This window comes from Monopterus albus, unplaced genomic scaffold, assembly GCF_001952655.1.
Source record: "Monopterus albus unplaced genomic scaffold, M_albus_1.0 scaffold169.1, whole genome shotgun sequence".
Taxonomy (NCBI): domain Eukaryota; kingdom Metazoa; phylum Chordata; class Actinopteri; order Synbranchiformes; family Synbranchidae; genus Monopterus; species Monopterus albus.
Genome location: NW_018128049.1, coordinates 1,378,993 through 1,405,728, shown reverse-complemented (window position 1 = coordinate 1,405,728; position 26,736 = coordinate 1,378,993). Strand labels below are relative to the sequence as shown.

The 26,736-nt window shown below is 39.9% G+C and overlaps 1 protein-coding gene across 2 annotated transcripts in view; it reads left to right on the top strand.

Moving 5' to 3' along the window:
• Nucleotides 1–26,722, top strand: part of adck1 (aarF domain containing kinase 1) — an 89,484-nt gene extending 62,762 nt beyond the window's left edge. The window contains exons 8-11 of one of the 2 annotated variants that reach the window (XM_020615725.1): nucleotides 2,856–3,005; nucleotides 5,071–5,268; nucleotides 16,420–16,613; nucleotides 25,538–26,722. In XM_020615725.1, coding sequence (XP_020471381.1) covers nucleotides 2,856–3,005; nucleotides 5,071–5,268; nucleotides 16,420–16,613; nucleotides 25,538–25,697 — 702 coding nt within the window. In that variant the 3' untranslated portion in view covers nucleotides 25,698–26,722. Of the gene's footprint in view, nucleotides 1–2,855; nucleotides 3,006–5,070; nucleotides 5,269–16,419; nucleotides 16,614–17,848; nucleotides 18,707–25,537 lie in introns of those variants that run through there. The other variant, XM_020615726.1, reaches the window with a different exon arrangement.
• The last annotated feature ends 14 nt before the right edge of the window (nucleotides 26,723–26,736 follow it).

The window sequence follows — 26,736 nt, the reverse complement described above, 5'->3', positions numbered from 1 at the left end:
AAATTAGTACTAGCAGATTTTTTGGCATATGGTAGCCCACTACCCAGGATGTAGTTACACTGTTGGAAATTTTATGATTTCAATAATATTTTCAAAATTTCCTATATATAACAAATGATTTTATGTTCTCTTTACCTGGGATTAAGTAATCATCAGTCTTGAGCGAGATCCTGATTGATTCCATCAAGGTCCTCTCCAGTTCCTCCAGGATTTCCTCCTAATTCAGCATCAAAATCTTTAGCTCATATTACTCAGACAGCCAAATACTGCATTCAAATAACCTGAATCATACATTTTAACTGTTTAAATGTGTGTTCAGAGAGCTGTGCAGCTTAAGAGCCATGATAAATAATACATAGGCTGCACATTCCCTGATAACCATCTTGCAGGCATCTCTGAGAGCAGGTAACGCGAATCTGTGCACTATAAGGTGGTTTTGATCCACTAGTGGGTATTGTAGCTATGTGATGCTTCTTCAGACAGTAATGTGAGAATATCTTTAAATTTATGGATGACGTTACAAAATGTTTCGATCCACCATTCCCTCACCCCCTCCCCTCAAACTGTTATTGAACCTTTTGCACACTGGTAGACCTACCAGATGTTACTAGATGGAAATCTTCCAACAAAACATGAAATCCAGCAAAAGATTAAAAAATAGACTGAAACAGTATAACTAAAAATATGTAGTGAGGTTCTTTAAACTTGACCCTGGTTTGAAAATGAACAGAGCAAGAAACAGAGATTTCCATGATTGAGTGTTAATGCACATCTATAAGCTATATGTAACCCACGCTAGACACACGCTAGACAGGGCAAAGGCAGGTCAGCCTGTGCGATCCACAGAGCTGAACTATGAACACTAGTTGACGGTGCGGCACGTTATACAGCTATATGAGCAGTGGTGTCTGCAGCTTTGAGCCTATTTTTCAGACAGGATGCGGTGGGTGCTGTGCCCCGCTATCAAACCCATTCATCTCTATGTGTGGCGCAGTGCAAGAACATACAACTCGGCACAGCGCAGATACTGTATCTCACATGTGTCGTGAAGTTAAAGAAAGTTTAACTTGGGCACGGTGCTCTGTGATGACACCTCAATGCATCCAATTACAGAGAACCTGGCAGACCACAAAGAACAGGGTATTTAACCCTTTCAGCCTCTGTCTCTGGTGTATCTCTTTAGTAGTCTCCTTTGTTTAGCACTCTCCAGGGCCAAAAACACATTGTTTTGAGGGCTTCATTGGCATCTGCTGTTCATGTTTGGGAATGTTCCTGTACAGGGACCTGGCGTTTTGCCTGACCAGGTCTAACCTACAAGTAGCCACCAGTGAAGCCCCCCGTGGTGCTGAATGATCAGCTCATCAACGCTGGATTTCCCCGGAGCACAGTACCTGTTTGTTTTGACTGCTTGAGGCCAGTGTGTCTGCTGCATGTGATGTGTTGCTGGTTAATGAGAGGATTCTAACAATCCATGATGTTATTTTTGGTGCTATGGTACTTGTTGGAATTAATTTCACTATTTTGGGACTGTATGTGGCCGCATGTAACATGGGGGATTTTTGGGGGAAGACACAGCGATCACTGATTGGATTTACTGACCTTGAAGCTTCCACTACTCGGTGGGACTTAACAGTAAGTTTAAAAAAACACACATTGCATGTCTGTTAATGCCTTGTTTGTGTAATGTTAGAGAGAATTGTTGTAAAACTGGAGAAGTTTGTGTTACACGTCTCTTTTCATTGGTACATATACCGTTGTTTACCTATCTGTGGAGTAGGAAGTCAAATTAATTAATGCTTTGCAGTTTGTCATGCTGTCCACTTTCATATTTTGGCTCCAACATGTCAGGTAGGATTTGAGGTATTGTTATTGTCAAAAATGCAGCTTATTTGTCAAAGTTTTTTTTACGTGTTGTTGTAGCTTCCCAACTGGCAACAGGAGTTGTGTGTGTTCACGAACTATCCTCTGGTTTTCAGGAGGAGGCTCTGCTTGTGATATTGGGTTTTATCATTCTGAAATAATTACAGACTATTTAGAGTTACGATGGGTGCAAAGCTTATCTAGAGGTACACAAGATTAAACATTAAATGGCTGGAAATGAGCAAAATGAGCATGCCATGGGAACTTTAAATGCAAATATTTGTAGCATTATTGCACATATGGAGCTGATCTATTCACTGGAGTAAATAATGTATAAGGCAACAGATATTAGGCTTACTCGACAAGGGTTCCTCCACCTCACAAATCCAGATTTGACCCCTGCTGACCCCTGTTAGAAATACCATCAAAAGTATTCCTCTGTTAAATGGACAGAAATGTTATTAGTGTATGACATGAAAGTACATAGAATTTTTTAATTGATTCTGCCAACCAAAGTACTGTATGGTCACAGTAAAACTGTTGAGCACAAAGTGAAACTATGAAGTGAAGCGCACAACTTTAATGACTCTGCTCATTCATGATGCCTCTGTTATATCACTGAATGACAACAAGTGACTGGGATTTGTTGTCATAAAATTAGGGAGTAAAGTATTTTACAGCCAGCTAACAGCCTTATCTTTCTTCACGATGTTTCCATCTATGGTGTTGAATATAAGTATAAAATATATCACCAATATTTCCTCACAGCACAAAGGCATCATTGATAATAATCATAATGATAAACCAATATTGGCGCAATTACCAAAGGGGACACCATAGCAGCCTCTAAACAGGTGGTGATGTATTTAGATTTTTAAGCTCTCTTGTCTTCTCAGTGTCATTTCCTCAGTGTTTGTTTTTTCTTCCTTTTTTCCATTAGTGTTGTGAAATGTGTTTGGCTTTAAACATGCAGTTCTTCATTGTATTCCAAACAGATTTCAGAGAACCTGGGTAAGCTGTATAGTGAAATGATCTTCGTCCATGGCTTTGTTCACTGTGACCCGCACCCAGGCAACGTTTTAGTCAGAAAGTGTCCCCAGAGCAAGAAGACAGAGATCATCCTGCTCGATCATGGCCTTTATCAGGTGGGAAATCTCCCAGCAGCCCAGACATAAAGAAAATACAATTTTTTCTAATATTGCAATCCATTTTTCATGTTGCTAGCTGAGGCCTTGAGCAAATGGATAGAGCAGGAAAAGCACAGTCAAAAGATGCGCATTAAAAGACATGGATGGCACACACACTTTCACAAACCAGACATTCACGTTTATTAGAGCTACAGCAGGATAAAAGCTTTTTCATAAACAACTCATTTGATGTTGTTCGTAGCAGAGTGCACTGTGCTGTGCTTAGATTGGTGCACCACAGCCTTAAATATGTGCACTCACACAAGCTTTTTGTTAACACACTTGCTCTTACAAACCCCTGCAGGCTGACACAGTAACAGGTCTGACATGACTGTTTATTGCTTGTTCCTATATTCATGAGGAGAATTGAGTGATAAATATTGAACTCCTTTGTGTTTTACACACACATATACATATATACAGACGTCCCTTCGACTGTAATGGCACCAATTTATTCCAAATGACTTCTGATTTCAGCTGTCGTTTTACACTAGAATATTAATCCGCTTTTTATATACACACCTACACACATGCAGTGATTTCCAGTGCCATTACCAGTAGGGTACTAGATATTGCATATATGTCTAAAGTGCTTTAGTGGGTCTGGAAATGGCAGAGGGTTCTTGGCTAGGTGATGAATGTAGCTAAAGTAAGAAATATAAAGAAATCAACACATTAAACACATTCGTTTAATTTTTTACCATTGAGGTAAATCTAAATGTCCATAAAAATCTCAAGGCTACAAGTCCATCTCCAGAGATCTGGCTGTTGCTGTGTCCACTGTGTGCAACATTGTCAAGAAGTTTACAGCCCATGGCGCTGTAGCTAATCTCCATGGACATGGATGAAAGAGAAAAATAGATGACAGATTGCAACAAAGATTGTTCAGATCATGGATAAAAAAATCTCAATCAACTTCCAAACAAATTCAACCTGACCTGCAGGCACAGGGTGCAACAGTGTCAGCTCACAGTATCTGTGGCCATCTGAATGACAAGGGACGCGATGGTAGGAGACCCAGGGGGACCCACTGCTGACACAGAAACATAAAAAAGCCAGACTGAGGTTTGCCAAAACTGACCTGAGGAAGCCACAAGCCTTCTGAGAAAATGTCCTGTGGACAGATGAGACTTAACAAAGAGCTTTTTGGCAGAGCACAACAATGAGATGGAGAGTTCTGAAATGGCCAGCAATGAGTCCAGATCTAAATCCCATAGAGCAGCTGTGGAGAGATCTCAGAACAGCAGCTGGGAGAAGGAACCCTTCAGACCCGAGAGACCTGGAGCAGCTGGCAAAAGAAGAGTGGCCCAAAATTCCAGTAGAGATTTCAGTTATTTTATCCAAAGGGTGTGCTACCAAATATTAAGCTGAGGGTGTCAATAATTCTGTCCAGTCCATTTTTGGAGTTCTGTGTGGAATGGATCAGATTTGGATTTTTTCTAATTTTTTTTTTGTGTGTGTCATCCCAATGCAAACAAAAGAAATAACCATGAGAATACTTAAGAATTTGTGATTGCAACTATTTTCTGGGAGAAGTGGTGCCTTATCTGACAGAAATGCCAATACTTCATGACTATGAGCGGGTCCTGTTGTGGCCTCATTTTGAATGAAAACACTTGCTCCACAGACTCTAGCATGCACACATCACCATTTTTAGTACATTGTGCTGTTGGTTTCGTGCTGTTCTGTTGAAAAGTTGGTATCACACCAAGAACGTAAATGACAACTGGTAGCAGGTAAATGAGAAATACATTTAAATTTAATATAATACATAAAGTTGTCTTCATAGATGTTTGATGAGGGAAAGAATACATTTGACACATTAGACTTCAGTGATTCAACGTGTTTTTGTGAAAAATATAGAATGTAAACATCACTCTTAGTGAAAACGCTACAGTAAACACAACATACTGACGCTAGTGATACACTAGACTTTTACACTTTTGCCATAAATTATCATTAAAATAGACAGATTCTTAACAAATGACACCTAATTACCCATTCCCCCTCCCTTCCCCTCCAGATTCTACAGCCAGACTTCAGGTTGGACTACTGTCGACTGTGGCAGGCTCTGATTAAAGGCGACATGTCCAGGGTGGAGCGTTACAGCCGCAGACTGGGAGCAGGAGATTTGTACCCTCTGTTTGCCTGCGTGCTCACTGCTCGCTCCTGGACCGCCGTCAGTGCTGGCATCAGTTCTGTGCCTGTCACACACTCTGAGGTATGATCTCAGGCACACACTTGTACACAGTGCAATATAAACAGCTTCACAGATGTTCAAAAAGCAAATCAGGCAGTATAAAAAAAGACAAACTAAATATGAAGTAATATTAAAACAGCAAAACCATACACACAACAGTAAAGTCTAGAAATCTAGAGACTGCAATGATAATGTCATGGATGGTTTGAACACTATATGATCAAGGTATTCATGTCTGTACTGTAGTGAAAGTAGCACATTAGCTGTGCAGGAATCAACACAGTCACTGTAGTTTTAGTGTGTGCACAACATGGAAGAACAACAACAAGTACACTTTGGATTGCAGTTACATGTGAAGTGTGAGATGTTAGAGGGCTGGCGCTGACAGCTGTGACAAGAAATACTGTGGCTATACGTATTTTAATTACTATACGGCAAGTGTGGCTTGTTATCTTTATTTCCTAAATAGTTTATTAATAGTGCATTAGGAAAACAGCAACATTCTTTCACCTGCTTCATAGACTTTAGAAGAGAAGTACAGTATTTAAAAAACTGAAAAAAATGGCTTTACCCTTTTGTACAATAAAATAAAGTTAATAAAAAAAAAAAAAATAAATAAATAAAAATATGTAATTAAATGTAGTACCTGACAACAGACAAAAGAAAATTCAAGCATATAGTTCACAAGTTTATTTAAGACATTAGAGACATGTGCTACTCTAGCAGTGATAGACCCAGCATACAACCACAACACACCACTAAACAAGCTGGAATGGCAGCAGCTACATGTGGCGGGAGTCAGAGGACTGTTGTGTAGACTCGTCATTTTGTGATTAATACTGGTTAACATAAAAACAGGAAGATATGAAAGGCTGCTATTACTGTCAGCTGGTTAACCATATGCTTACTAATATTGAACCAAATCAGGTTTCCCATTTTTTTTAGCCTCTGCAGTGAATACCTCAGTCACATCAGGGTAATATGTGATATGGGTCAGAGTTGTGTAAACATCAGCTACAAACCCAGTTTGCCCATATCATGTAGTGGGTCTGGGCCTGTTTGCAATGGCTGTGGCCCAAGCCCTCAGTGACAGGGCTGGACTGTGAAGCGATTTTAGCATATAGGAACTCAACTTTGTTTTCAACTTTGTGATGCACACTTACTGTACTTCATTGACCATTAGTGTGGACCTCACTGATGCTTTTGTGGCTGAATGGGTGTGAATTTTTGCAGCTAGAGTCAACATCTGGTTCAAGAACTGAAACCTGAAAAGTAGAGGCTGCTATAGCAATACATTAATGACTGTGAGTTTGGAGTGTCCGCATACTGTACTATTGGTTATGTAGTGTAGCAGGTTAATTTTTAGTGATATTCTCAACACTGAACATTAAAATGATTAAAACTGGATTTTCTTCTGTTTTTAGAATCTCCCAGTATAAAACTGGTTTGTGTGTGTGTGTAAGTGTTCCTTTACTCTGAGGGGTTCCACAATGCCATCTGTGCTTGAGGGAGTTTATTTATATACCTCTCTTATGCAACATTTTCAAGCTGGCTAAAGTATTACAAACAGTGTGCCACCCCCTCACACACCATGGGCAGTACAAGGCAGAATTGGAAGGGTCCAGTACACACAACTCCTTGTCTTATTTTGTAGCTCTCAAAATGAAATATGTTTTTGGGGAAGCATAAGGTAAGGAGTTGATGTTACATCCAGCCAGAAATAGCACCAAAAAATACTGATAATATTCTAATTTTGTCTGATCCTGATACAAATTTAAAAATAGCCCAGTAAACCACATATAGTGTACAGTACTGTGTAGATCGATGAAGGGGCAGAATTTTGACTTTCGGTAAACATACTCGTATTTAGATGGAGAAAGCATGGAAATGCTGACTGCTACAAATAAGTAGTGGACAAGTTAGGGGAGGCAGGTTTCTCAACATGTAGTGGAACAAGTCAGAGTACAGTGGAAAATCCTGAGGAAAAAATTACTTCATGCCCAAACAACAAAAGGAGGTGAAGTCTAGAAAGTTTTAAATTCTTCAAAATATTGGATGACATGCACTGCCCACTTTCGACTGTAGAGGAGTGAGGAGTTGGAATCTCCTTCCCTGTCCAATAGATACTGAGCCTAGCAGGCTACATCAACTCAAGGTAGCATGCTTAATGATTATTAAGTGTAGGCCTTTATATCCTCAGCCTATTTACTGTTCCACATTCAGTAACTACTGCAAACACAACAACTCCTCTTTCTCCTCATCATCCAGAATTTCATTCCCTCTACTGTGCCAGAGTGCAGTGGCAGCTCCACAAATCCTCGCACTGTGAGTATGAACACAGTGACAGGCACAGAGGGTGCGTCGTACGTAGTGACGCGTTGTAGCATGTAGACCTCATTAGGCTGCATTCAGACTAGCATTGGCCTTGCATGAAAAAAAACGCACCCCCCTTATTCATTTGAACAGAGCCAGTCCATCTGCACAACAGGGGTGCAGCAGTTGGTGGCTCAGGCAAAAAAATGAAACCATGTTTATGGTTTGAAAGTGGCACAGCATTTTAAAAACAGGTACTTCCTGGTTTGACAAACAGCTTTAGAAGGTGGTTTCAATGGAAAACAATCCATCAGATCTTTGCAAAGATGCTAGATAGTTCTAGGGAGAGCTTAGGTGTATCTTTTTTCTTTGTCAGGTTGCTGATTATTTAGTGAATTCTTGTGTGTGTGTGCTTTTATGAATTCATTACCATTATAGTTGTATTTCAGTGTGAGAATGTGTATAGATAAGGTATATTTTTCTTCGTCTCTCCCACTTCAGCTGAGACGTAAGCTCCCATCAGTACAGGCCGCCTGTCTGTCATTTATGTTTCCTGTTTTATGGATATGCATACACACACACACACACAAACCTAATTCTAACCTCAATTCTAAAACCAAGTGTTAATCCTCAGACAGCTCTTTGAAGTAAGGACTGGTCAAAATATCCTCACGGCCATGGTTTCACACCAGAATTTGTCCTCACAATCATAGAGAGACATGCACAGGCGCACACACACCCACCATTAGGCAGACTCCCCTCTCCAGCCCTGTACTTGAACACACTTGCTGATTTTGTAGCACTCTGGCGTTCAGAAGATATTTGGGGACATTTGTGTGGCCACAAGCACTCATCTGCTTTGCTTTGTCTTCATAACCCTTTCTGACATCTCCTCGTTTCTGTCCTTTGTTGTTGCTCTCTTCTATTTTTTTACTCTCTATCCACTCTTTTATGCACAGATCAATTTTAAGCCTGCTTCTAACAACTGATGATGCATTCCATTAGTGTTAATGCAATCACATGTGAGCAGCAAATGTTGAGTGCTTTAGCGCTCTGGCTTTTTGCCACCTTTCTTTCACTTGCAGGAATATTTCTTTTTTAATGAATGTTTTTCTTCTAAACATTGGAGAACAAAGTAATTAGTGCATAATATGGTGGCGCTGGTTTGAAAAGTCAAGGACATTTTGCCGAAGGCTAGGCAAAAAATACAGTCTTTAATTTTTACCGTCTAAACCATTTTGAAATGTCCTTTTGGTTTAGAACTCAGTGTACATTGCAATTGATCAAGAATAATAAAAGACCTGAACCACTTGCAAAGCTGTCATCATTATGAATGTTAAATAAGGATAATCGCTTTATTTGGCCAAGTATGTTACACACAAGGAATTTGTTTCCGGTACAGAACCAAGGCAGCCATCTGCGGCGCAAACTCACACCAATGGCTCTAACCATCGGGGGCAACTTGGGGGTTCAGTGTCTTGCCCAAGGACACTTCGACATGTGGACTGCAGGCACCGTGATTCGAACCTCTAACCACAATCACCTCCATATAATAAATAAAAAAAAACCCTAAAGATTTAACCTACACAGCTATGGGCTGCTTCACTTCTTCAACTAAACAGAGCATTGTTATGCACTTTAATTTTCGGTTTTAGCACAAATAGTAGGAAAGTTGACACAATATTTCATCTGCTCCTACTGTTTGTTTCTTACCAATAGCTAACATTAGCCAGTTTGGTCAGAGGGACAGACTGAACAAAGTTGAATCTACACACTGTTCATCCAGCCGCTGTGTCTTTGATACTGTACTTTGTTAGTAAACACAAATCACGAGCACACATCAGTGTCATTTTTCATTTTGTCCCACTCACAGATGCAACCATCAGATGCACAATGAGAGGGCCAGAGGCATCTAGCCTTTTTCTACAAGCTGTAATAACTCAGTGTTCACGTTATATACATTGTGCAGAAGTACACATTCAAATTAATATCGTTAATTTGATTTATCATCTAGCCCTAAATCGGTTTCATGTTTTCTGACCTGCTCCTGTTTTACTGTAATCTGCTGTTGAATCTTTTTGTTGTTAATTGTTGCATTCGCACACACCTAACAGACTTTCTGTTCTCACTCATTCCAGTTTCTCTTACTTTGCAGTTTTTGATCACTGTTAAGCTACACCAACACTTCATGCACAGACATTTCACATTAAAAGCTGATTTCCAGCAGCTCAAATGGTATAATTTCTCTCCTCTTTAGTGGGCTTTTAATCAGGATAATCACCTTTATTGGCTAAGCATGTTACACACAAGGAATTTGTTTCCAGTACAGAACCAATGGCTCTAACCATCAGGTGCAAAAGGGGGGTTCAGTGTCTCACCCAAGGACACTTCGACATTGGCTCACTGCTAAAACTAATGGTTAGCCTCGCGCTAAAACACCAATCTACAGATTCTTGCTAGATTGCTTTTTGGGGGGGGGAACAGTTCGCCACCTGCTAATAACACAAGCTTCTGGTCTTCTGGAAATGTTACTAGATTGATTTTTGGATCAACTGAAAAAAAGGAAGCGATAATGACATCTTATCAAATGATATGAGATGGTATGAGATGTTGCAGAGGTTTAACAACTAAGCTGCCTTTGGCTCACTGCTAAAAATAATGGTTAGCCTCGCGCTAAAACACCAATCTACAGATTCTTGCTAGATTGCTTTTTGGATCAAATAATGAGCAAAAAATAAAAGGGGGTAGGGAGTGTTGTAGGCACATTTGCCTATATTTGAACATTCATAGATCCTGGAATTCACAGAGGGCAAATGTTGAGGCCTGTTACAGAGGTTCACTGAACTTTTTTTGAGTATGAACTGTGTTAGACAATGTATAGCTTTTAGCCGAGTATTTTTGTATGCAAATATAAATATTAAAATGTCTCTGAAGTGGAACTAGTGAACTAGTAACTAAAGTTATCAAATAAATGTTGTAGAGTAAAAAGTACAGTATTTGCCCCTAAAATGTAATGAAGTCAACGTAAGAAGTATAAAATGAAAATACTCAAAGTACAGATACCTCAAAATTGTGCTTAAGTACAGTAGATGGGTAAATGTACAAAGTTGTATTTATAAAATAAATATAGAGTAATAAGTAATTTTCTCTAAATTGTCAATCACGATTAGGTTGATGAACCCCCCCCCTTGTTGTCTGCAAGCTGCCTCACTGTCTTTTTATATCCCAGCCTAGCTTCAGGCTGTGTTCAGTAAATTGTCTGCATCCAGGTAATTCAGTGACTAGTCATGCTACGTTCCCATGCTGTGGGAGTTCAGTACAGTGACCTGTGTACATCTGAGTATCAGCGACACTTGGCATGATAGAAACACAGCTGTGTTTGTTTACGGACAAGGTATCATAGGTCTTTAGCTGAACTTAGCATAATACTGTTATATTTAAACTCTCTTTTTCTATAAACATAACATTATGTTTGTTGATTAAGAATGGTGGCAGTTTTGTTTTTCAGATTCATCTCCATTTCCACTTTCATTTCTCTAAGAGGCTTTTTATTTGACTTAGCAGAATATTTACTATATCATGATATGTAATATATATTTAAGCCCTCAAGTGGATGCTATCAGGGCTTCAAACTTTTAGTCTTTAGTTTACTCTCTTAGCATATGAATGAAAAAGGCAGTCTGTGAGTGGAGTTGAGTGCCTACTGCCAAACCTGGCCAATCACTGTGTAAAGCAGGCTTGACTGCCCAACTGTCTGTTCCAGGAAGTAGAAAAAAATGTCGGATGCAGCCCCCCAAAGCAGATGCTAGAATGTTGTGGGGAGAGAGGATTCCAGATGCTGTTCAACAATCAGCCTAGTGACTATTAAGGTTGCTCTGTAAGTTATTATTACCTGAGAAAGCTGCCTCACTAATGGGGCAGAACATCATCACTCCTTCACCCATATCCCAAGAAAAAATATTTAGTGTACTGACATCATTCACATTTCTGACTGAAAAGTCTCAAAACTGGCTACCTGCAGTAGTAGTCGACATACATTTACAACTTATTTACTGCTCTGACTACACCTGTAGGTAGGTAGGTAGGTAGGACTTTATTGATCCCCCAATATAGTATTTTCTTACTCGGCAGAATAAAATAGCACAAGATCTTACAATAGATTCTGATATTCCTTCTCTCTTCCTCTGTCTCTGCCCACCATTTTCTAATGTCTGCTGGCTGCTGTACGAAATCATCCTGCTGACTCTGTAATACACTGGGGAGAATAGAAAAATCACCAGAGATTCCACCTCCTCCCAGCTGCATTCCCTTTGCCTTTTGCGTGGCCTATTATCGCACCACTCACAATACAATATGTCCTTATTGAAGCTTTCAGATGCAAATGAGAGCACTGTCGCCTTCTCTGTGTCCTGCTGACAGCTGTGAGCCTGCTAACCAACCTCCTATAATTGCTACTAATTGTTATTCCCCAAGCAGGACTCAGCAGAGCACTTCAGAACTCCCAGCCCCATGTTATTTGGAGTGGGGGTGGCTGAGGGTTTGTGATGGGGTATTATGTTCTGTTTATGTCTTTAGCCTGGTAACTCTTGGTTTTGTTTTTTATGTAAATAAAGAACAAAAGGGAGAGGTGGGAGCAAGCTTGGACAGAGTTATTCAAGGAAAATGAGTCAGGATGCTACAACCCAATCTTCTGAAAATGCGTCATATGTAACTGTCCTGCATTAGCTAATTATGCTTAATGACACTGCACAGTTTACAATAGAGGCCAAGTGGCATCTACCCAGACTGGATGGATTAGCTTGTTTTTAGATTAGTTTTTTTCTTTTTCATATTTTAAGTCTTTATTGTCTGCAAGTAGAGGTTGATTGATATCACTGGTTGACAGGTTCTAAGTATAGAATATACAGTCATTTTTTTCCTGAGACAGTTCCATTGTGGTTTCCACTTTGTTTGTACAATGCACTAGACTGTGGTCAACCAGCTAGCCTGCTAATCCGATCCCACTAATCTGTCAGTGCAGTTCATTTTTTGCAGTGCAGTTCTGTCTTTGTCGGTGAATTGTTTACTCAACAGCAGTTAACTTTGTTAGTATGTTAGGTGCAGTTTTGTGTATGCAGTCATACTGTCACATCATCATGGCTTACTGGGACAGTGGAACAAAAGTGAGCCACCATTAATGTTATTAGCACTAGTATTATTAGCAGCTGTCTACACCAGGTGGAGACTGAGCTTAGGGTGTGGAGGACAGGGTGGGCAAATATGTACATTCACTACAGATGTATAGGGGTTTCCATTAATAGGGGCAGATCTAGAAAATTTTGGACATGGTGACCAGGCCAGGGCACAAACCCCCACCCAAATGAGGCAGCTCATCTCCTCACCAACATAATTGGAGAAATGAATGCAAATATGCTGCATGTAATATAAAAATTATTTGACCAAAATTTGTCATAAAGCTACCAGAAAAATGTTAGTTGTATTTAAGGCAACAATGTGTCATTGTTTCCCATTTTTCATTCATTAATACTGACAAGCTTCACATTTTGACCATAGCAGGGGTGACATCAGGGGGTGGCCAATCAGATTGGCTCCACTCATGCCCATCAGACATAATGTAACCTTAACCCACTGGATTTAGACTTGGAGACTACGTCCAGAGGATAAGAAAAGCAATGGTGAAAAACAGCTCTAATGTGATCAGAGGCCAAGTAGCGGTAGAGTTAAAAAGAAAACTTTGTCACCTCTTGTCTATTCTGTGATCACATATTATAAATGTCAGTATAGCTGGTCATACAATACAGATGCTGTTTTAACATGCAATAATATTTAATTTACCAGATGAGTTTGCAATCATAGAAGAGTGATTTGATCGGTGTCTCAGTGATGCAGTACAGGAGTCACTGTTCACCCCGTTAACAGCTATTTTTTATGACCTGATCAGATTTGTGTTGTTGTTTAAGTGTGAATGGAAACCACCTTAAAATGCTGGATTGACCATGTCATTTTCACACATATAGTTTTTATTTTTAGTCATTTTAGTGTGGACCTAATCTCAGTTGGATGACCATATCTTAAAAATTGTGTATTTCCTCTGGGCAGTTGTTTAAGGAAGTCTGTGTAATATGCATATTGTTACAAAGGCAGTGAACCTTGTGATAATTTGAAATGGATTTATAATGAAATCAAATTAAAACTACGGTACGAGTGCCACAAAGCCAGAATAACAGCCAGAATAAAAAACTGTTTGCCTCAGCGTTTAATATCAATATTAGCTGATTTGTACTCTCACTCTAATACAGGCAGGTGATGTTATAAGTATGTGTGGTTTATGTCCTCATGAGATAGACCTTTGTCCTTTTTCATCGACGCATAATACTCTAGGACTTGCGTGTGGGCACGTTTGTGCATGTTTTTTAGTAGCTGTGTGGACAAATTTTAGTTTGATGTTTGTGTGTTTCTTTGTTGCATCAGTGTTGTTAATTCACATCACTTCCTGTGGGCATGAGACAGACAGAAGGACAGTGAGCAGAGACAGAGTTTATCTGTGATGAGATGTTGACTAGCTGCCTGTCTCTCTCAGTTGCCTGTCAGCTCTTTGTTTATCTGGACTGACAGCTCTGACAATGCTGCTGTCACACGCACACATGCTAGAGAAATACATATTTAGGGCTATGAAAAAGTTATGATGTTCCTTGTTTCTATGCAGTTCGTTCTATAACAACAAAAACTCAAAATTAAAGAAATGGATTTTTCTAATAAAATGTAAATATTTTATAAAACATTTATGCAATGATAAAGGATTTCCTTTTATCAGAGGCTTGAATTGTTCAGTTATCATGGAGATGGTTCAGGTATCATCCTGTAACCTAAGTATGGAACTTCAGTCACATGATAACAGGTGGTTGCATATGGGGGAGTAGGGCTCAAAGATGGCTTCAGTGTTATGGCATCAGATGTGAATGTTCTCCTTGTTCTTTCTCTGCCCATTCACTTTTTCCTGGTCAGTGATGTTTGACCTCTCTCCAATGGATGATGTGACAGAGATTTCCTCTCATGGGGTGCTGCCTTTGGGGTGTGCCAGCAGATTTCTTTAGAAGCTGAACTTTTTCTGAAAAGGCTGACTGCCTGTGACATGAAGACTGTGGTTAGATGTTCTATTGGTCTTGACACATACGGGAGTCCCACTGAGATGCTTCTGATGGTCTCTTGTAATGTAGCAGTGATTGTGTAAAATCTGTTGTGTAAAAACGTACTGTACCTATGAGGAGACAGGGTACAGCACTTACCTGACAACAGTCATGAGGTCATCCATCTAAAGAAGCAGTACAATGTGTGCTTCTCTACCTGCAGTCCTATTACTTCACGAGGTCATTACTGCTCCACTTAGCTTCACCTCTTGTCTTCCTTTTCTTTAAAAGATTTTCTTTTAAAGCGCCATTGGTAAGTTGAGTGCTTACTGTTTTTTGTGCTGCTAAATATCATCCATAGCTCAGCAAAATTAGTGCAAGAACTACCTCTTATTCTTTTGTTTTCTGATTGTATACATGTCATCTTTATAAATCTATTGTTTCCTTTCTTTAAGATATAGTAATTGCAGATTATACTGAGCGACTCCCAGTGTCCAGTTGTAGGTGACTGTACATGTAAGTGTACATTTGAATGTGATATTAATGTGAGCTGGTAATGGTTAAAAATAAACCAAACTGCTCTGCAATGCCACTAACCAGATGATATAAAAAAGTATTTCTTCCCTCATGTTTCCAATTAACTTGTAATTTCACAGTTCACTCCTGTAATGTCCTGTGCACCTCCTGATTCTTCCTGTCTAAAGGTTGCTAAATGACTGTTTGTAAGCTCGCAGTACACCTTGTTCCATAACTAATAGTGTAATTTAGGCCTGTTGATGTGCACCAAGGAGAGGCCTTTGAAGTGAAGTAGAGCAGGGCATTGCTGCGCACATGGAGGCTCAAGCAACCGTATTCCACATCAAAAAGAACTGTTGTCATGGAGGCAAACATCATTGCTCTTGTCTTTCTCTGGCTTCTCCATTTCTTCTTTCTATTTCTGCTCTCAGTTACTGTATGCTGACATTTCAGCTGAGGCAAAACTCAGTACTATTTTTTTAATCTCCTGATCCTTCCCCTTTTGTTTTTTTCTTTCCCTTCCTTCCTGCCTCCCTTTATCTCTCATCTCTCCCTCCTGTGTTAGTCTGAACCTCATCATTTCTTCTTCCTCCTGCCCTTTCCATCCTATGTACTCCCATTATCAGGGAATACTTCTAGTTCACCTTAGACCAAAATAACAATGTGCCATTTACTGTATACAGTACATCTCTATGTAGCTGCTATGGCAGGAGGCACAAAGCTTCAGGCAAAGCAGGCTCTTCTCCATTTTAGAAAAGGCAGTAAAGATGGAGTGATCGGTGTCATTTGCTGTGATGAGTGCTAAGCATGTGATGGCTCTGTTGCTAAGATCTGGGAGGTCAGGTGGGCAGGCTAGTGATTTTGGAGGTGGTATGTCTGGAACTATTACTGTTGTTGTTGTTCAGCTGCTTTGAAGATGGGGATCAATCCCGTACAGTGTCTTGGGTGCACCACTGACCTGTCCTTTTGTTGTTTTGACATTCAGCTGTTGATGTTTATCAGTACACCACTGTGAGAAATGGAGTGTTAGGCTGATGTTCATGAAACACACATCCCCCTTTTCTTATGACCTTTTTAAGAACAACCTAGGAAGAAATTTAAGAAAACACCTAGGAAGATGTTGGTGAATGGCGCCTCTTGTCAGTGTGATTGTACAAGGTCTTTGAATTATACATAATTTAACCAGTAAAGTGATGTTGTCTGTCTCCCTTGACAGGATGTTGAGATACAGACCAATGCATCGTTGTACCTGCCACAGATCAGCAGGTTGTTGAACCGAGTACCCCGTCAGATGCTGCTGCTGCTGAAGACAAATGACCTTCTGAGGAGCACTGAGATCACCTTACAAACCAGAGCCTCCTCCTCATCGTTCATCAGCATATCCCGCTGCTGCATACGTGCCATAGCCAGGTTAGGAAGATAGCTCTTTTTTTCTCTGTCATAACTGTTTTGCTAAATGCTCCCTCACAAAGTTAGTGGGCAGCATTTAGCTGGTGGGCACTAAAATAATGTGTCTCACTGAGCTCACTGGCCTGCTTCATGTCTACAGTAAACACAGCACTACAGAACAGGTGAACATGATACATTTACAGCCAGCACAGTTTGTGAACATCAGCAGAGAAAGAAAGCGTGCGCTCTGAAAAGGTTACGTCACAGAAAAAATACTTTGTCACTTTCTCACATATAGGACACATGATGTTGCAAAACATGCCTGAAATAAAATCTAAAATATGTCAAGTAGGCACATCACTGCAGTAACTGAAGAGAGTAGCCTATAGCAAAGTAACATCATTGCTGCCATAGCAGGCACCAAACTCCAGGTAAAAAAAAAATAAAATAAAATCGCCAAATTACTGTAGACTACAACACATTCAACTGGTGGCCATCAACATAATGTAATTCACAGACACAAATTGATTTGACAGCTGCAACGGGTTGACCTGGTGGATGGGGATTAAACTGGCCTGGATTATTATAACTCAAAGTAGCAACACAGTGACATCCTTAGCTTAGCCAGCTGCTGTTACAGTCACAGTGGGAGTGCACATGATGCCTTCTGGCATGATTTAGCTACAAGCACAAAGGGTAATGGTTTGCATCCTTATTGTACTGCTGTAAATAATATATTCACAACATACCAGTCAGGCAGAAAAAATGCCAAATCAACATCTGTTTGTAAATCCCTCTCCATTGGCTGAAAACATTTCGATATAACTCTATGATCCAACTCAAACTGTGTTGGTTTCTTTTCTTCCTTCTCTTCAAAACTCTCATTTCTTGTCCTTTTTCATGTAGCTGCTTCAGATAACACTGAAATCAGCTGCCTCTTAGACTGTGACCATGTCAATAGAGCCAAAGCACATTCACATATTGATTGACAGCCGTGAGCTCCCACCCCTGGCGGTGGACTTCTCTCATTGGTTAAGGGTGTTATCCTGGTCAAAACCCTTTAGACGAGCTCATCTGCCATTCTGTTTGATTAATCTGGGTCACAGGAGCCTTCAACAGCAACTCTCCTCATTAAGATAGGTTTTTTGGGCATAGTTCCATAAAACAATTGAAATATTACATATTGTCGCTTTAATTTTATATATGGAAAGTTGAGATAAGTGTTACATGGACTTATCTGTATTGTTTGATCACAGACTGAAACAGCAGATCAACAACAACAGGAAGCTACAGTATGTACAGTATGACACTGTGGTGCTTTGAAGTTTTAACTATTGCTTTTGTTTGTACTGTAATGGTTTAAGTAACATTGTTCTTCATTCTGTGTTTAGAATTTTTAAATGTCTGACTTTGGCACCCCAAGTTATGGTATCAGACAGGACACTGGGACAGACAGGAATAAAATAAGTAGTTTTATCTCTGGATTATTGTTAGATGATTATTATTCCACAGTTGTAGAGACATTTCATTATGTTACACTACACAAAATGAAGAGCTCCTGTCTGTAGTAAAATGCCAAACTCTACAAGTGAGCCTACAAGGGTCCGTAAATAATATCATCAGTATCAGTTTCTGAGATTTATGCATATGTACAAAGTGGAATGGTGAGACAGGCAATTTTTCAGAACTACAGAAAACTAATCTGACAGCTAAGTGACTTTGGAAGAGAGTTTGATATTTGCCACTATAGGAGGAATGTGGGCTGTCACATCAGCCCACAGCTGATGGCTGAAGGACAAGGCTCTGGACACACACAGAGGGCCTCTGCCTTGTCTGCCTGTCTGAATAACACATCTTATAAAATATTAATCAGCTGTAGTGCCATGGGAAGTCATATAATGCACCAGGCACCAGGGGACCATGCTGTCCCACCTCAGCTCTAGCATTCTGTTCAGTCTGCTGCACCTTTTTTACAACTCACACTGTTCATGTGTGTCCATGGCCAAAACTAGCTCCTCTCAGGCATGTAGCACCTTTTGTCTTGTGTTTCTGATATTTCTAAGTGTAAGACAAAGGTGATTATCTGCTTGCCAGTGAGGGCATGTCTATGAGGAATTTGCATGTTTTTCCAGTGCCTGCCTGGATTTTCTTTTATAGTCAGCCTATACACACACTAAATAAGACATCCTGAGAAGAGACATGCAGGTAGAGCAAATGGAGCTGTCTCCGTGCAAGGAACAACCCAGGAGTAGTAAGTAATGGGACTTCAACTTGGTCCTTATGAACAGAGATTCACACTTAAGTCATATGATAACTAAACATGACCACAAGATGTGGTTAACAGGTAGTAAGTGGATCTTTTGAGTTTAGATTTGTTTTGTTACATATATTTTTACACAGTTGAGGATAGTCCTATTCCTGAGAAAAAACCTGATGGGGAACTGAAGTCTGTGGCCTCATCAACAGCCCTGTGATGCTCATTACACCTTTTAATGCAAAAGTGTTTCAAGGAAAAGACATTAACAATTGCATCAGTCTTCGAGCCTTAAGACTGGATTTCTTATCAAGCACACACTAATCACTGACCCCTTTTTGGTTAAGGGTGTCCCATGCACTATTAGCTGACTGAAAACCTGTGGGCTCTCTGCCCTCTGTTGAGCGTGGTTCGTGATGGTTCGCCAAAAATTGGAAAAGTTCTTTTCACCCAAATTACAAAACAAAGTTGTAGTAGTAAAAATATGGTTTTATTTTTTGTTTTTTTATATATCAAGGATTTGAGTTATGTTTTGACCTTAATACAACAGTGATGGATGGGATTTTATTTGTAATGCTCACAGCATTAGGCAGTTATTTTTGAAATGCTCAGTAGTAATGTGTCTCTTCAGAAACTGTGTCCCCAATACTCTGGATAATCCTCACTGTCAACAGTTCGTTACAGTTGCTTACATTTACTTCTTACTAAGGACATAGTCCAAATAAAAAACCATTGCCAGAGTTGAGTGGGTTGTACAGTAGAGTGTAGACCAGGGATGGGCAATATTTTTCTACAAAGGACCACATCAGAAATCTGCCACAGCATCAGGGGCCACACCCATGCAGTCAAAAAAAGGCATGTTCTACATTTAATTTCTGCTAAGAAAAATACATCAAGCAGATTTTGATTACTCAGTTTGTTGCACCTGTTTTGCCTGCATATTAATTCAAGGAAATACATTTTCTGAACAAAAAAGATGATGTGAATACATCTATAAAGGCATTTAGACAGTAACAGATTCTGGCATTTTTTCACCATATTTTGTCTCAAAGTGTCAACTCAAACTGTAGTCTTTAAAAAGTTTTTAAGCACAATGCTTGGTTGACTGGTTGAAAAGTAGCTGGTAAAGCATTGGTTGACTGGTTGTCAACCAATGCTTTACCAGCTACTTTGGTGAAGAAATATTTAGTAGTTCACACATTAAACATCCCGCATTGAGCACTTCTCTTTCTGCTACTCATTTTGTTGCATGCATAGCGCCTGCATCCTAGCTAACCATTCGTTCTTGCATGTGCTCAAATGTCACAGAGATGTTAGACTTAAATGATGTTTTCATTTGTGCACTGTGTATTTCTCCGGAATTAATTTTAGGGACAAAAAGGTTTACAGAATTTCATAGGATGTTAACCAAAAATGATCAGCTACATTTTCATTTGGATTTGTTTTGATCTCATAGGCCAGATGACGCTTGTCAATGGCCGCATCTGGCCTGTGGGCCGTAAAATGTCCAGGTCTGGTATAGACAGTAGATTTCTAATACTGTATGAGGGTGGCAGCCCAATTCACCACGTCCTGAGCTTTTTTTTTTTTCTAACCAAAAACTAGAGCAGCCTGTTTCACTGATTAGCACACCTGCAACCCCAGAAGAGGACCTAATCACTGAAGTGTTCAGCTGTAATGTTACCAGTCACGAAAGTCTAAGAGCCCAGTGGTTCATCATACACTAGTAAATTGCTGTTATTTAAAGGCACACCTTGTAACAGATCGCCAGCTTTTCACATTGGCTCCAGCGGCTACACAACCAAATTTAGGCAAATGTTGAATCTGTGATATTTAACTTCTGAGAGAAAGAAACTTATTTTCTGTCATGGCAAAGAACCTTGGTCATTGTTGTAGAGAAACCTCTTCAGTCCTTAACGTGTCATAGCAGGAACAGCTCAGATGTAACCAATAACACTAATGATGGTCCTGTGTTTTATAGGTTATCAGTGCCAGGCAGTCAATATTCACAATACCAGATCTGTTGAGCCAAAGTTGTTATGGTAGCCCCCCCTCACCAGGAGGGTGAGGGAGAACTGAGGTTGGATTCAAGTTTGCAGACCCAGGTGCTAGGGGGAAAAAATGACGGTTTACTGGTAAAACACAAAGTAACAAAAGAACACAACAAATTCCATGTACTTATACAGTCCAGGTAAAGCAGAGATGGTGGAGGAAATCAGAACAAACAGCTGAACCATGGGACTGACGGAAAAAGTTATCTACCCATTGGACCTGGGAAATGGTGTAGTTGGGGGGAGGGTTGATCCATACTATGGTGCTATTTAAGCAGTTGCTGTGGAGCAGCTGGGGAGGCAGTACTCTATGTGCAGGCCTGGGCCTGGTGATGGTTGATCGAGGCTTTGTTGAAGCTTCGACACAGTATTCACAAAAATGGTTCATTACTCGAGGTCTCAATGACACAGTTCTCGAGTAGGACATCTAGTGGTCAGTAAAATGAAGTGCAGTCAACACGTGTCACTTATTGGTTCATGGATTGTTTGGGATTTGATTCACCATGCACATTCCTGTTCGACTACACTACATGGTTGTATGGTTTCAAGCTGCCACAGTAAAATATAAAATAAACATGGACACATGTTGAAGACCATGTTTCTTATTTGGCATGTCTGATTGTAACCCTATATACTTTTCATTTGTATTTTGTGTTATGAAACATTTAAAAGGTGCTGCTACATTCATGAGATGTGGTCTACAAATTCAGACAGATGTCATTTTCACATGGGACTGGTGCAAATACAGATTACCGTATTTTCCAAACTATAAGGCGTACCTAAGAGCCTTAAATTTTCTCAAAAATCAGCCGTGCGCCTGATAAACTGGTGCGCCTTATGTGTGCACTGAGTTCCAAAATCTGTAAAAATGTTGTTGTGTGACTTTGGTAAGCGCTCTGCTTGATTGACTGTTGGACCATTTCCCGCTGACACAGGGACATAATACGTACACTACGTACGCTGGCAGCGATAAACCAGTCTAAACCGGTCTAAGGACCCCTGAAAATGGCACCAGTGAAGAGACATGCTTACGAGGCACAATTCAAACTACAGGCTATCAGTTACGCGGTTGTAAATGGGAATAGAGCAGCTGCAAAAGAATTCAAAATCAATGAATCTATGGTTCGGAAGTGGATTTGTGGGAGAAGATTGATTAAAAATAATGTGAGTGTATTGTTAAATAGTAGAATAAAGTTCAACTAAACTCACTGTTTTGCTTCCGTTACGTTTTAGCATGCGCCTTATAATACGGTGCGCCTTATGGTGCAGAAAATACGGTATATTATGGGCTTTGGCAAAGTATGTTTTGGGGTTCATTGGTAAAGAGGTTCATGGGTAATGTGGGTAAAGAGGGTGTGCTTGCACTAACTGTTATCTGGATATGTATATCTAGCTTGATAGTTGATCTATTCTCTCCCTCTCTCTCTCTCTCCCTATACACACACACACACACACACACATATATATATATATATTCATTCCCCACTTTGGGGCGGTCTTGTATTCCTTCCTTCAAGCTTGGGTCCTCCCAAAGTGATTCACTTGACAAACTGAACCAATCAGCTGATTTGTATGTACTTGAGTGACGTCCGAAGCAGTTGAGTGCCTCGGACGACACTCAAGTGCTTCAAACGTCACAAGTCAAGTGACCAAAACATGCCTCGGCACATTGGTTTGATACAATTGCTTCATGAGCTACCGTGCATGTGTCAGAGCCTCGGGTGTCAGAGGACCATCACTACCTGTGCCTGTAATTTGAGTTGTGTTATTTTGAGTTGGGTTTTCTTCAGTTATGTGCTGTTAACCATTTGTTTGTTTAGGGATTTTCCTTTGTCAGGTGTATCATGGTGGCACATGTTAATATCTCATCAATTTGAGAAACCTGATGATGTTTTATGAGCCTGTCTCCTACTATTTTGGTTGCTCGGAACCAACTTACCACAATTATTCATATATTCAGTTTCTTTCATATGTAAACGACATGTCTGGTTCATCAAAATAGTTGCTGGATCCAGATCCGTTTTGTTCTGGCACAAATTAACCCGACTAAATGTAAACACGGTTTACAAGAAAACGCCACAGTACATTTTTATTTTGAATTTCAAGGATATATTCAGTTTAGGATTGAATCCTAGGAAAATCAGTGTTTTTAATGGTTCAAATTAATTGTCGAATTTGGAGTTATTTAATTTCACTCTCTGAAATCAACATGGTTTAACATGCATATAGGCTCATGCAAGGCTCTGCTGTGGAAATGGACTGGAACAAACTCAGCAGTAGTGGCAGAGTGTGTAAAGTTGTTCCTCCAGTCTTCCCCTACATTCAGCATAATGCTGAGGCAGTACTGCTTTTGATAAATATTTCCATCCTGAGACTTTATAGTCAGGTTCAAATACTTTTACTAGCCATAAAGTATGAAATTGCACTCGCTGTGTCCCTGCTTATTTTTGAGCTCTTGTCATATCAAGTAATGACAGAGACTGTCAGCAACTGATGCTGGGTGGAGTTCATCACCTCTGTTACTTTAGCAGTCTACCTGAAAGAGCTGGAGCGGCCTCTTCAGTAATCAGCAAACAACACAAACCAACAGATATTTTTGACATTGCAGGTGGCTTTAATAATACGAATTTAAAGACCGTTTTGTAGAAATTTCACCAGCATGTTATCTTTACTACAAGAGGAGAAAATACACTGGAGCTTACATCCAAGTTTTTGCTGCTAATGTTAGCAGTACCTTTAACACTGTGTCTGTATGTTTTAATTTACTGTATAGTTCACAGTCTGTTATTTATTTTGCACTCATCTTTAATGTCTCTTCTATGTCGTTCTGTGGCCCACAAGGAATAACATTTCATTTCCCTGTATGTCATACATACTGTATATACAGACTGTAAAGACAATAAAACTGAACCTGATGCAGGGATGTTAGCATGCTAATATTAACTTTTTAAATTGTTGACGATTATTGGCCCACGTTGCCTGCATATTTTGCAACAGAGGTTATGTTCACATTACAGGCTATAGTGCTCAATTCTGTTGTTTGTGTGTGTGTGTGTGTGGGTGTGGGTGGGTGTCAGATCAGATCTTTTTCTGTTAATGGTTCACATTCATGTTTGTAATTAACATGTGTCCATCTGTGAACACTGTTGATGTCCTAAACTGCCACGCATGCAAATATTTAATTGAAATGTGAGCCATATGCCGACAACAATAACAACAACTTCATTTGTTTAACTGTGAATTCCTCAACATGTTGCTCTAGGTTGGCTCAATCAGAAGCTTGTCCATAAAAGTCCAACAAATGTGAAACGTCCCTGTCTCTCCCCCGTCACTGTTTTTGCTCTCCCCCATGTTTATTTTTACTGGTTGGCACCATGAATGTCTTTTCAGATATTTAAGGTAATCCAGTATTTGCTGAGATATTCTAGTCTGGGTTAAAGCTGTGGACAGACAAAGTAGCTAAAAAAAAAAAGCCAGCTAGCCACACAATTCCCACTGGTTTTCTTGTTTGCAAGTGAATAAATGTGATGTTCAGAAGGCCCTGTGACCTACTGGGTATATCATGACCTGCATTAGCACGTGGTTTTCTCTTGTGCCACCCTCACATCAAACATTTTTCGCTCCAATATGGCTCCAAGAAATTACCAGTGTGCTAGTCTTTCTAATTAACACTTTTGTATTCTAGGTTTTAATAGATATTGTAGCCTGTATAAGCTGTTAATGGAACTATAATTTTTATTTTTTATATGATATGCTCATCTTAGAGTTTCAAAAAACCTTTAATTATATGACACTACCTCACCCTAGTACAGGGATTTAAATAGAACTAAGTAATAGACTTTTTTGGTAATTGTTTTCATAGATCAGTTTTTTACACTTTTAATGGTGTGATGTGTTTTCTTTAACATTTAAGCTTGTTTAAAAAATGCATTAGTAGACTGTGATATGAAGCAAAGCCAGCACCATCCATTATCTATACCACTTATCCTGAAGAGGGTGTGGGGGGGCTGGAGCCAATCTCAGTTGACATTGGGGGAGAGGCGGGGTACACCATGGACAGGTCACCAGTCTATCACAGGGCTGACACTTAGAGACAGACAACCACACACACCCTTAGTGGCAATTTAGCCCCTGCTGACGCCAGATGTTCCTGTTAGTTCTTTCCCAGAAACCAAGCTAGTCTGTGAAGCTGATTATTAATTGGCAGCAATTTTGAAAACTGATTCAATGGGTCAGCTGTGGTTCGAACACAGAGCCTTCTTGCTCTGAGATGACAGTGCTAACCACTGTGTCACCATGCTGCCCTCAAAGCCAACTCATTAGTCATATTCCACACAAAAGTCTTGCCCACATCTTTTCAGCATTTCCAGAAATGTGAAAACTTTTTTCAGACTGATGAGCATGGATCAGTGTTAATCCCTTTTTAGATAGGACGCAGTGGGCGCTGCGCTCTGCTATCAAACCCATTCTTTTCTATGTGTTGTGCCCTTCCTGAAAGCCCTTTAATACTATAGTTGTGTATTTTGATATGGATCATTAGGAAAAAGTTGGAGAAAGCACAAGCATCTGTAAGGAATCTTGATGATTCACCTCAATATCTGTGTGTGACCCTTTCTTTCTTCTGCTGCTCTGGCTGGCAGGCACAAGAGGAGTAAAGCCCAGTCCAGGATGAGGCGTCTACAGATCAGCCTGGCAGAGTCCCTCGACCTGGGTAGACTCACTATGTATGAAATGTTTCTGTGGGTGAAGAGCTCCATGTTGGTACATTGGCTCGCTGCTCTGTTGGCATTTCTGCACTGACACACATCTGCACATCACATTAGAACTTTAATAACAAGCTGCAGCTGTTGGCTCTCGGGGAGTTTAATACATAATGGTTTTATATGCTCATACATCCACACACACACACACACACACACACACACACAGATGTACATGAATAAGTTCCACTTTTGTTAATGGTAGAAATACATACAATCACATGATGCTGATATGTTTGAACACCAGGAGCAGCTGGGGCAGCCAATATAATGTTTTGGCCCGTTACCTTGAGATCACAACACATGGTATACTGTCTGTCGGGCAATGTTGAGATACACAAGTTCTCATGATTGTGACATAAGTCCCTCAAGATAATTTTTTTGTATGTTTTACTTTTATTTAAGGCCATTACTGTCTTATTCACTGTATTTAAACCATGGCGACTATGATCAAAACTGGGTCTCACCAATTATATCTGTCAACCTACATGATTGCTGGAGACACTGCACAAAATTCCAGTCAGCACCAAGCAGAACTATAAAGTAATGAATCTGCCAGAGACCAGGTCAGTTAGTACCACAACCAGACAGGTACGTAAGTCATAGACAATAAGCCCAGGTTGTCACAGGATGCCGCTGGCTCTCAGCACCATCTGGCCAACGAAGCTGCTGAAGATACCACACAGCGATATGAAGAATATTTGAAAAAACATGAAGACTTTCTGAGTCACAGTCAGTGCCGAAGTCATCTGTAGTTCAGTCCTGATAGTGTACTGTACCTGCTGGATGATACTGATTCATTCGTGCTCCTCAACAAAGGACATCAGAATGAAGTTTGCATCAGGTCATTTTTCTTGTGATACAGATTACACTGAATGCTTAAATGGTTTCTATATTTCATTGGTATGTTATTGTATAATGATGGATCATGTTTACTATTTCATTGGTACTGTTGTTCTTAGGACAAATAGTATACACTCATTCCATAAGCACACCAGTTGTATTCCTGTCATATTTATTTTTAGGTGTTATTTACCTAAGTGTTGTCAGTCTGATCAGAAATGAACACTTCATTTTTC